The sequence below is a fragment of the Hemiscyllium ocellatum genome, chromosome 48 (genome assembly GCF_020745735.1).
Source record: "Hemiscyllium ocellatum isolate sHemOce1 chromosome 48, sHemOce1.pat.X.cur, whole genome shotgun sequence".
Classification (NCBI taxonomy): Eukaryota; Metazoa; Chordata; class Chondrichthyes; order Orectolobiformes; family Hemiscylliidae; genus Hemiscyllium; species Hemiscyllium ocellatum.
The window spans coordinates 10224972-10235890 of record NC_083448.1 but is presented as its reverse complement, the minus strand read 5'-3'; the positions used below and the strand labels follow the sequence as shown (position 1 = coordinate 10235890).

General features: G+C 41.0%; 1 protein-coding gene across 1 annotated transcript; it reads right to left on the bottom strand.

The window, feature by feature from the left end:
• Nucleotides 1-5084: 5084 nt before the first annotated feature.
• tm2d2 (TM2 domain containing 2) lies at nt 5085-10484 on the bottom strand. Its single transcript, XM_060856571.1, has 4 exons — nt 10120-10484; nt 8806-8893; nt 7558-7673; nt 5085-6056 (listed from the first exon to the last, which is right to left on the bottom strand). The coding sequence occupies exons 1-4, from the start codon at nt 10377-10379 to the stop codon at nt 5843-5845; spliced, it is 678 nt and encodes a 225-aa protein (XP_060712554.1). The 5' UTR covers nt 10380-10484; the 3' UTR covers nt 5085-5842.
• Between the last annotated feature and the right edge of the window lie 435 nt (nt 10485-10919).

Here is a 10919-nt window from a genome sequence, read left to right as displayed (position 1 = left end):
TCATTACTACTTTTAATGTCAAGTGTCCATTTAATGGCTAATGTAATGCAAAAATACATTTAAACGTAAAAATACCCTCTTGGTGTCCTGGTGGGACCAGGGTTTTTAAAGAAAATGGTTGGTAGTACCTAAAATGCAAAAGATTGAGAACTGCTGTATTGCAACACAAAGGACAGGGTGAACTCACATTTCTGTGATAAAGATCAGGACTGACCCAGGAGGGATCAGAATTGTCCTGGCTACATAGGCCAAGTATAGAACAGTCAGCAAAAGGGCAAAGTTGTGGAAGTTGATAAGAGTTTCTTTGCATTGAAAAGGATATGAGATCAGAAGTTTGGATTGGTATTTAATGATGAAAATAATTTGGTTTAAACACAGCCTTTGACATAAAATACACCATGATACTCCTGAAGCTGGTTTACAACAATTTGACAAAGAGCCACGCAAGTAGATTTCAAGATAGGAAGTGATCTCGTATGGGAATTTAATTACAAGTTTAAAATATTGGCCAGGTTGTGAAATGGCTTCAGTAGACAAGAGTTTATGGCAGGACTATATACAAATGTCTTTGAGATTACCAAGCTTGAACTGGAGAAACCAGTCCAATGGAAAACACCAGTATCTTGGACTCTACAGTTGAAGACAGCAGAAAGAGTGTGGAAAAGTGTACAGTAATTATGAAAAGAATAACAGGAAAACAAATCTTTATTCTCCTGGGTTGAGCTGAATTAACAAGGAGGACCAAAAAGGTTGTAATCTCTGCTTACTAGCTGAGCCATGAGCTAATTGGTACAGGGTGTATAAGATTAAGTTGGCAATTGCATGGCTGAAAGACTGGTGTGGGAAAAATGGGTTTGAATTCATGGAACATTGGCACCAGCACAGGGGAAGAAGGGACATGTTCCAATGTATGGAATTCATTACTACAGGAAGTACTGATGCAAAAACATTAAATGTATTCAACGAGGTTAGATAATGCACTTGAGGTGAATGGGATTAAAGGTCATGATGAGAAAGCAGGATTAGGCTATTGAGTTGGACAATCAGCCATGATCATGATGAATGGTCGCCACCTCCTATCTCTGAATACATATTCACTAATCAGATACTGCTCTCTCCAAAAGCAGAATGATCTTAATGGATCAGTTTTTACAAAAGTGTGACAGAAGCTGAAAATGAGATTCAATCATGTTTAAGAGCATTTATCAAGTTGAAAGACTGGCATGAATTTTTAATCAAAATATTTAATGAGGCTTTTTTTCTCAGTGTTGGACATACCAAGGCCAAGACCTTATTTGGATTGGCAAGAGATCAGCAATATTGTCAAAAGCTCCATCTTCAATACATATGTCCACAGAGTATTTTTACTTGATCTGCTTCAGGTTGCAAATAAAACATGAATTACAGGTTTCTTTGTCTGTATACTGAACTAATGAATCTAATTGCTATGTGATCTTCACAAGTTCAAGATGAACACATTCACACCTCTGATGAAACGAGATTTAACTGACTAGTTTAAATGTATTATCCACCCTTCATCTCAATCAGAAGACTTTGCAATACTTGCTTTACTCAATATTTGAAAGAGAACCAGGTGTATGTTTTTGAAGGGCACTGTCACGTGGCAAAAGTCCTGATGTAGAGTCATGAATTCACCTAAGATAAAGGCACCTCTGGTGATATCCGAATTCAATTAATTAAATAAATCTGGAATAAAAGGTTACTATCAGTAAAGATGAAGCTAATAGATTGACACAAAACCTCATCAAAGGAGAAAGTGAGGACTGCAGATGCTGGAGATCAGAGATCAAAATGTGTTGCGGGAAAAGCACAGGTCAGGCAGCATCCAAGGAGCAGGGGAATCGACGTTTCGGGCATGAGCCCTTCTTCAAGAATGAGGAGAGTGCGCCAAACAGGCTAAGATAAAAGCTAAGGAGGAGGGACTTGGGGGAGGGGCATTGGAAATGCGATTGGTGGAAGGAGGTTAAGGTGAGAGTGATAGGTCAGAGTGGGGGTGGGCGCGGAGGGGTCAGGAAGAAAATTGCACGTTAGGAAGGTGGTGCTGAGTTCGAGGGTTGGGACTGAGACAAGGTGGGGGGAGGGAAAGTGAGGAAACTGGAGAAATCTGAGTTCATCCCTTGTGGGTTGGAGGGTTCCTAGGCAGAAAATGAGGCACTCTTCCTCCATCCGTCGTGCTGCTATGGTCTGGAGATGGAGGCGGCCAAGGACCTGCATGTCCTTGGCGTAGTGGGAGGTGGAGATAAAGTGTTCAGCCACAGGGCAGTTGGGTTGGTTGGTCCGGGTGTCCCAGAGGTGTTCTGAAATGTTCTGCAATTCGGCAGCCTGTCTCTCCAATATAGGAGGCCACATCAGGTGCAGCGGATGCAACAAATGATGTGTGGAAGTACAGGTGAATTTGTGGCTCAACACTTCAACTCCCCCTCTAACTCCACCAAGGACATGCAGGTCTTTGGACTCCTCCATCGCCAGACCATAGCAACACGACAGCTGGAGGAAGAGTGCCAAATTTTCTGCCTAGGAACCCTCCAACCCACAAGGGATGAACTCAGATTTCTCCAGTTTCCTCTTTTCCCCTCCCCCCACCTTGTCTCAGTCCCAACCCTCAAACTCAGCACCACCTTCCTCACCTTCAACTTTCTTCCTGACCCCTCCGCGCCCACCCCCACTCCGGCCGATCACTCTCACCTTAACCTCCTTCCACCTATCGCATTTCCAACACCCCTCCCCCAAGTCCCTCCTCCCTACCTTTTACCTTAGCCTGCTGGACACTTTCCTCATTCCTGAAGGGCTCATGCCTGAAACGTCGATTCTCCTACTCCTTGGACGCTGCCTGACCTGCTGCGCTTTTCCAGCAACACATTTTCAGCACAAAACCTCATCATGCCAATTATTGATTTTTAGGGAGGGAAATCTGCCACTTAGTCCAGTCGTTCCACACCACTGGCAGTTCATTAGTGTAACTGGCCAAGCGCCATTAGGGAAATCTAACAGAACTGCAACCAAATCATCCATGTTTCCACCACCCTACTGCCCAAAATCAGCACACATTTCTTTGTCAAGTTGTTAAACTCAGACCGATCCACATTTCCCTCTATTTATTCTTTCTTATAAACAATTCTGACTTCGACAGTTCATTTTCAGTCAAGTAAATGCTATACATGCTACGTTTTTTTCCCCCGATATTTTCATGGAATATACATCCACAAACACATGATAATACCATTTAATGCAATTAAGGGAAACTGAATCTCAAGCAATGAATGTGCAAAACTGTTGCAATTTTAAGAAGTTGAGCAATTTTCATTGTCAATGATATGTTGGACCATCTGGATTAAAATTGGACTGACCTGTTATAGAACAAAAAGTCACCTGAATTTTTTGATGGCCTAGAAAATTATTGGAAGGATGACTGCTGGCTTTACCTTGTCTTTGGAGAGGATGTTGGCAGTCTTTCAGTCTGTAACACTGCAGTCCACATGGTGTTTCGGCAAGGAATTCCGAGGCCACAGGCCTGTGTTGCCAAACAACAACATAGAAGGGTGCAACTGCATAGTTCCTTCAAAGTGCAGTCACAGGCAGAAGGGTGATGAATAAGACATTTGGCATACTTGTCTTCATTGGTCAGAACACTGAGTACGTGAGTTGGAACGTGATGTTGCAGCTATACAGGACATTGCTGATGCCACTTTTAGAATACAGTGCACAATTCTGGTTGCCCTTTTATTGGAAGGATGTTGTTAAGCTTCAGGGATGAATAAAAGATTGACAATGATGTTGCTGGGCCTGGAGTTATAGGGAAAGGCTGAATAGACTGGGGCTTTTTTCTGTGGATTATCAGAGGCCGAGCGGTGACCTAAAAGAGGTTTATAAAATTATGAGGAGCATGGATAGGCTGAACGTCTTTTTCCTAGGATAGGGAGGGAAATCCAAAGCCACAAGTGACAGGTTTAAGGTGAGAAGATAAAGATTTAAAGTGATCATGGGGCAACTTTTTCCATGCAGAGGTTTAGTGAGCGTATGGAATGAGCTGCCACAGGAAGTGGTGGGGGTGATACAATTACAACATTTAAAAGGCATCTGAATGGGTATAATGAAAAGGAAGGGTGAAGAGGGTTATAGGCCAACTGGTGGCAATGGGGCTTGGTCATATTGAGACATCAGGTCAGCCTGGACGAGTTGGACTGAAGGGTCTGTTTCCATTCTGTATGGCTCGATGACATGGATGAAGCAATGACCAACTGAAGGTTGCGAGAAGACATTCTTCTGACTGATCTAGTAAACAGTTCCCACAACATGTCCTTTACAGCACTGATTGTAAAAAAAAGTGCCTTTGAAAAAGTTCATGCACTGTTCAAGAGGCAGCATGATCAGCTGACTTCCTTTCAATGTCTCTCTTTCAGACATTTTAAACAGTTGCTAACAATACATCTGGCAGTGGTGCAGCTGCCAAATCTTTTTCGTAAATATGGAGTCATTCCTACCCCTGAAGTTGAAGGAGGAACTCAACTTCTAACTAGATATCTAGCTTATTATTTCCACAGTCAATTTCAATTATTGCTTTCAGTAAACTACTCTGAAAGACAGGGGCACAATATCAAGCAATTGCACACAGAAGGATATCCGGTATTGGGACAGTGGCAAGTTTGCTAAATTACATGGGTTATTTGTCACCCGCTGCAAACGGACCCCAAGAACTTCAATTTTGGGGGAAGAAGAGACACAGATTATCTTGATATTGCAGTGTTAAGATTCCAAACAGCTCAAATGAATATGCAATGTTACACTGAGAAATTCCTTAGTGCTACTTTAAATAAATCCAAGTTTCAAGAGTGAAATCTTCAGAAGCTTATCAACAATCAAGTCTTAAGGGGGAAATTCTTTTCTGATCACATAACTTACACCAAATTCAACCCCCAGTGAAATTCCAATTTTACACGATGCCATGTACCAGAATTAGTGTCTCACTCTGGGAACAGATATAAAACATGGCTATTACCATTCCTGTTCAATTGATAATTAACCTAACTCACGTGAGCCAATTACCACGAATTAAAAATGCAGCCTTCTCTTTCATGCTTTAATCCAGTTTAAATCACCATGAGCTCCTAGGTCTGACTTCATGCAGTAAATTGCATTACAATATTCAGAAATAAATAGTTTATGGCGATATTTCCACTTCCAAAATGCAAGACGTTTTACCTCAGGTGGCATCCTATCTTGAATTGCACACAATGCTGTTAACAAATTGTCTGACAATATCAATTTTATACAAGTTCTTAGCATGACTTTCAACCAGATTTGAACTAACCAAAAAGTTTTCTGTGGGGTGTATTGAATTCCCGAGCCATTAAAACACCAACCAGTTAAATTTCAAAATTGAGCATCCATTGCTTGTTGCAAGTGTTGTGAAACAACGGACACTTGCCAATTAAAAAATTAACCAGGTTTAAGTGTTATAGAAGTACACAATTTCTATGTTACAGTATGCTTTGGTTGATAAACGCATTTCATATAGCACAAATTTTTAAAAAAGTCTTAAGTTCAGAAAAGCATGATTGCAACATGTATATTTACAGACTTAGTAAAAATGACACATAAGCTACTCCAATCCGAGACATTATAATGTTGTGTATCCTCTGAGGAATACAAGTCAAACAGGAGGAGGATGAAAAATCCAGCAAAGTCCACGTGCAAGGATGTGCTATCCATCCAAACAAATTGAACTACTCCAGGAAAAGGCACAAACAGACTCCCATGTGCTTTGTCCTTCTCCTCCACCAAATACAAAAAAGAACTCTCAGATTCCAGATGAAATACATCTTCAGTAGTAAGTGCACCAGTTACTGCCATCACTGGGCATCAGACCTCCTGTAATGAGTAGTATTAGATCCACAAACCACCAGATCCCGAGACCTCCAAGAGTCAGCAGTTTGCCCACTGCAGTGCCAGTGTGTGCCAGGCAAAATCTATCCACACCGAAGCACCCCAGGAAAAAGGAATATAGCAAGGTTGTTACAAAATAGTGTCCTGTGTACCTGCAAAATATACATGTAGAGGGCTTAGCGAAGAAACAGAACATTTTAAAAACATGTCACTGGACTAAGTTGTTAGGTTTGTTTAGCAAAAGTACACCTTGTTGCAACAAAAACAAATGTTGAAATTTCAAAACAGACAGACAGTCCTTTATCAGTATTGGAAAACTTGAGCAGTCTTTGTAAAGGGCTGAGGGATGGAGGGCAAATGAAAGATCTGTGACATGATGAAAGGCATGAATGACCCAATGACCAAAGTGATGATGTTTTAAGGTGAATGGAACATGGTATTACAAGTAAGAAACAACAGATAGATTTAAAGGTGGTTACAAGATGGAGCAAAATCACCCCAACCGCCATCCAAAACAAAGAGCATTGATTATGAACAGAAATTATTCAGCTCAAAGTTTAGTACAGCAGGTTGTGAAGTGCCTCATCAAAAAGATAGGATAATGATCCTTGGGCTCAACTCTAGTCTCCGGATGAGTAGGTATGAAGCTGAGCAAAGGAGGTGGAAGTGGGGGTAATCTATGAAAGGCACAAAAGATGCCAATTTGGAATCAGTCTTCATCATTAAAATAATGCAAGTAACAAATGGAGATGTGAGAAAGTCAGTTGGTATTAACATGGCTTTTATGGAAAATGTTGGCATTCCACTCCAAATCCTCCCGAGCAAACGTCCTGCTCCTTGAGTGAAAGCCTCACAAAGCCACAAGGTTCCCAATGCCATTCAATAAATGTTTAAGAGATTTCACATGCCACACTATATTTATTTCTTCGATGTCGTCCTGATTTTCATAACATCTGATAATATTTACAGCAAACCAACTGATCAATTGGCTAGTCATCTATCTATTGGCTCTTGGCAACAGCAAATCAGTACCACTCATCTGTCCCTCCCCCATAGCCCTGTATCTTTCGTTTTTAAATCTTCAAGTAATTATCCAAGTTTTTTTTGGTAGTCTTCATTGAATTTGTGTGCACATGACATTCAGCTAGAACATTGAAGAAATACAACATCCACATATGCAAATCTTGCATATGAATAAATTTATTGATCAAGCCAAAAGTAACTGATTTCTTTTGTGTTGAGAAGCATACTTCACAGGTGACCAGTGACTCATGCATGTAGCAGCTTCTTGAAAATTTAATGCATTCAACTCTCTACCTCCACTTGATATTTATTCAAAGCAAGAAACTATATTCTATTCCTTTTTGAATAATCTAAATTCAAGTTTGAAATACACAGATACACTCAGGTTTAACTGGCTCGAATTACACGGGCAACTTTTGTGTTCTTGAAGTTAACAGCTACTTCACAAAATGTAACTTTGAAAATATATGCTCAAATTACTTTGGTCAGAACAGAATTGCTCACAAAAGAATGTTGTCACATTCAAAAAACTATTTACATGTAATTTGTTGATTCCAACTCCTTTTTGGTTTCGTACTCTATGTATGAAATAGGAATCAGCACGCTTCAAACAATAAAATGAATTCTTACTTGATACATGGCACATGTCCTCTGAGGAAAGTGCGTGGCCCGGCACATTCAATATCCTTTAATGCAGTACAATGCACCCGTGTGTGCTCCACTTCATTGTAAGCCTGTCCGCCAAACTGTTGACCAAAATACTGAGTTAATTAAACCATTTAATGTCAGGACCCTATGTCCAATAAACAGTAAATCCAAAAATAATCCAGGTAGTTAGGTCAGTACAATCCATTTGGCATCATAAATTCAATGAAGAACTCCATTCTACATAGGAATTGCGAACGTTTTGAGCAGGAAGAATTAAATCTGTTGCTTGGTCTTGACTGCACTGCTGCAAATGTAAACATCATACATGGATATTTCCAAATAATTTATAAAAACAGAAAATGCTACAGTTGGTTCATTTCAAGAACAGATGTCAACACTTCAAGTAGAGTGTTTTTGGCAAATGGAAGGTGAGAAACAATTTCACTGAGTTGTGTTATCAAGACAAAATATTTAAAATTTTCTGTGGATTTGAGTTTGAAGCATTGTGCATGCTGGATTGTTTTGTTTAAAGTGGCAAATGAACGGACACTGAACATCTTTCTTAACAAGGCATTATTTTTCATGGTCAGAAATCTTGGGAACATCTGCTCATTTACTGGAGACCCCCTTGCTGGTGTTTGACAGCTGTCAGGTTCCCGATTGTTCAGAATCACTGAGGAGGAACCTACAGTTTGGATCTATTTCTGGAAAAAAATCCTTGTTGTGGGTCATGCATGGAAAAGATTTGAAAGAGTTTTACTCTACTTCATGATTGACTATCTGCAAAGCATCTCAGCAACAGCCACCTGACAGCTCAAGCCTTATCCTTTTTTGCATCCAAAAACAAACTGTTTGGGCAATTTTTAAAAAGTTAGAAAAATCAACTTTTTTGTCACTTTACCTTAAGTACATTAGTACCCGTGTGTGCCTGGAAATAACAAGGTAAGCATTTACATTGCAATATTACAAACCAATTGTAAAATAGTTCTACATCTTTGAAGAAGAATGAATTATTAAAGAAATCTGGTTGATCGATTTTTAAAAATTTAAAATGAAGTTTCAGCAAAACTTATGATTTGCCACCTGAATTTTTAGAATATTTTAGAATTTTCACGAGAACCCTTGGCATAGTGGGATTACAGCAACCATGCATTCTTCCAAACTAGGTTTTAAAACAGCTTGCACTGCTATGTCATTAGCAGGGGAAGACAAAATCAAAACTTTGCTTACTTTTACACAACCATGTCCTTGCTCTTGTTGGGCAGTCACATTTCCAGAATGGTTCACTGGCTCATCGCATTCAACAAATTCATCTGGCCTGGAGCAAATACAGAATACCAAAATAAAATTACAAAAAAACATTATCATTATACAAATCAAACAAGACAGAAAGCTTGTGGGTGTAATTCAAATTAAGTGCAGTAGTACTTCAATTTTTGTAAAAGGTCTGCAACTGAAATAATGATGACATAAATGTTGACAGCTTTATTTTACTTCCTTCAAGTTTCTGTCTATGCTCCAACCAAGCACAAAATGACTCATGATATGGTTCATCTTTTAAGCAGAGATTCTGGGCTCAAGCTAATTGTGTTAAAAGGAAGAAAAAACACTGTCCTCAAACCTGAATGGACTTCAGCATCCTCTGCTATTTTACTATCATCCATACTTGAGCTTTTTCTTTGGGGTCAGGGCAGACCCCACAAAATTGAGAAAGACCGGCACTCACTTATCAGTGATGAGATGTTGCCTAACTCACATTGAAGACAAATAATCAGGACTTGTGTTCAGTAAGAAACAGGGCTCAAAGCTTGTGCGTTAGATACTTTGGGCCAATATTTTGCACTGAGTTTTATGCTAGGAAATAGAAATGGCAGATTCTGTCCTGGACACTTCTTAAGTGCCTAAAGATAGCTTAGAGACATACAAAATAATGGGGAAAAAAAAAGGACAAAATAGTTAACTTTTTTGTTTGAGGAACAGTAGAATCAGGTCAAAAAGTCACCAATTTTATACAGCACATGGTGTCAACCACCTTGGGACCACCCCTGGAGGATCGTATATTGTTTCCATTTTTATGCCAAAGCTGATGGGATATGGTTATTAAGAGTGACCGAACAGATGGGTAACCTTCTTCACATCACAAAAAAAAGAATATCTGCACACTTGGGGCAGGGAGTAAGAAAAGTTTCCAGAGAGTAAATGCAGGGATGACAATTTTGTCTGCACCCCTCAATTATTTTGCACTGCATCTGGCAATTAGAGCTGCAGGCCAGCTATCAAGTCTTGAGACGACACCCCTTGTATTCATCATCCAGTCGCCGACACAAATCTCGCCGAGAATTTCAGGAAGTAAAAACATAGCGTCATGACGAACCAATTGTTAAAACTCATTAGTACGGGGTTTTTATTAAAGAGGGGAGGATACTGGATGCCCACAAGGGAAGCGAGTACACCTGAACTTGTCTGAGGGGGTTTCAATGCGCCGCAGACAATGCAACTTCTTGTGACATTTTGGGAGGAGAGTGAAAAAGGCGAGGGACTTACAAGAAGCTGCAGAGCACCAGTGGGGACAGCGGGTCTCGGTACTCGAGCAGCTCCATGCCTCCCGGGTCGTTCCCCGTAGCCAGCTCCGCGCGGCCCCTGGACGGTGACTGCAGCTGCCGCGGCTGCGAACCGTTGACCGTTGAGCTTTGAGACGACGACGACGACGAGCCGGCCGCCAAGCACTGCAGCAACACAGCAGCGGCCAGCAGTGCCAGCTGTCCGCCCAGTAACAAGTGACCGAGTGACACAGCCCACATCATCTCCCCTCCCGCGGCCTCAGGTTGGCCTCGCTCTCTCTCGGGCCAAATGCCTTACCAACCGACAACAAACAACATGGCCGCTAGAACAAGCGCACAATGATTGACGTGCAGCTGTGTCCAATCAAGAGTCCTGCCTGACCACGTGGGCGGAACACAGTCCCGCTCCTATGGCCGCGTGGTTGATTGACGTCACAGTTACCCAATCAAATAAAGGCATCTTGCCCACGTGAACTCAACACCACGCCCAGCCAGCGGAGCCCGTGATTGAGATCGACCAATGTCCAATCAGTTGCCACGACCCTGACCACGTGTTTCGCTCGGGTTGATGACGTTAAAGACGTGATTGGCAACTCAATTCCATCCGCACCGACGGACACACGTGGTTGGTGTCGTGCCCACCCACAGTTGCTTGAGAATCTGCAAATAACAATGTTTGTTTTGATGTATTATTGTCACATGTAACCAGATACAGTGAAAAATATTGTTTTGCATGCTAATCAGACAAATCATAGTTGAAGGCAAAAAAAAATGCAGATGCTG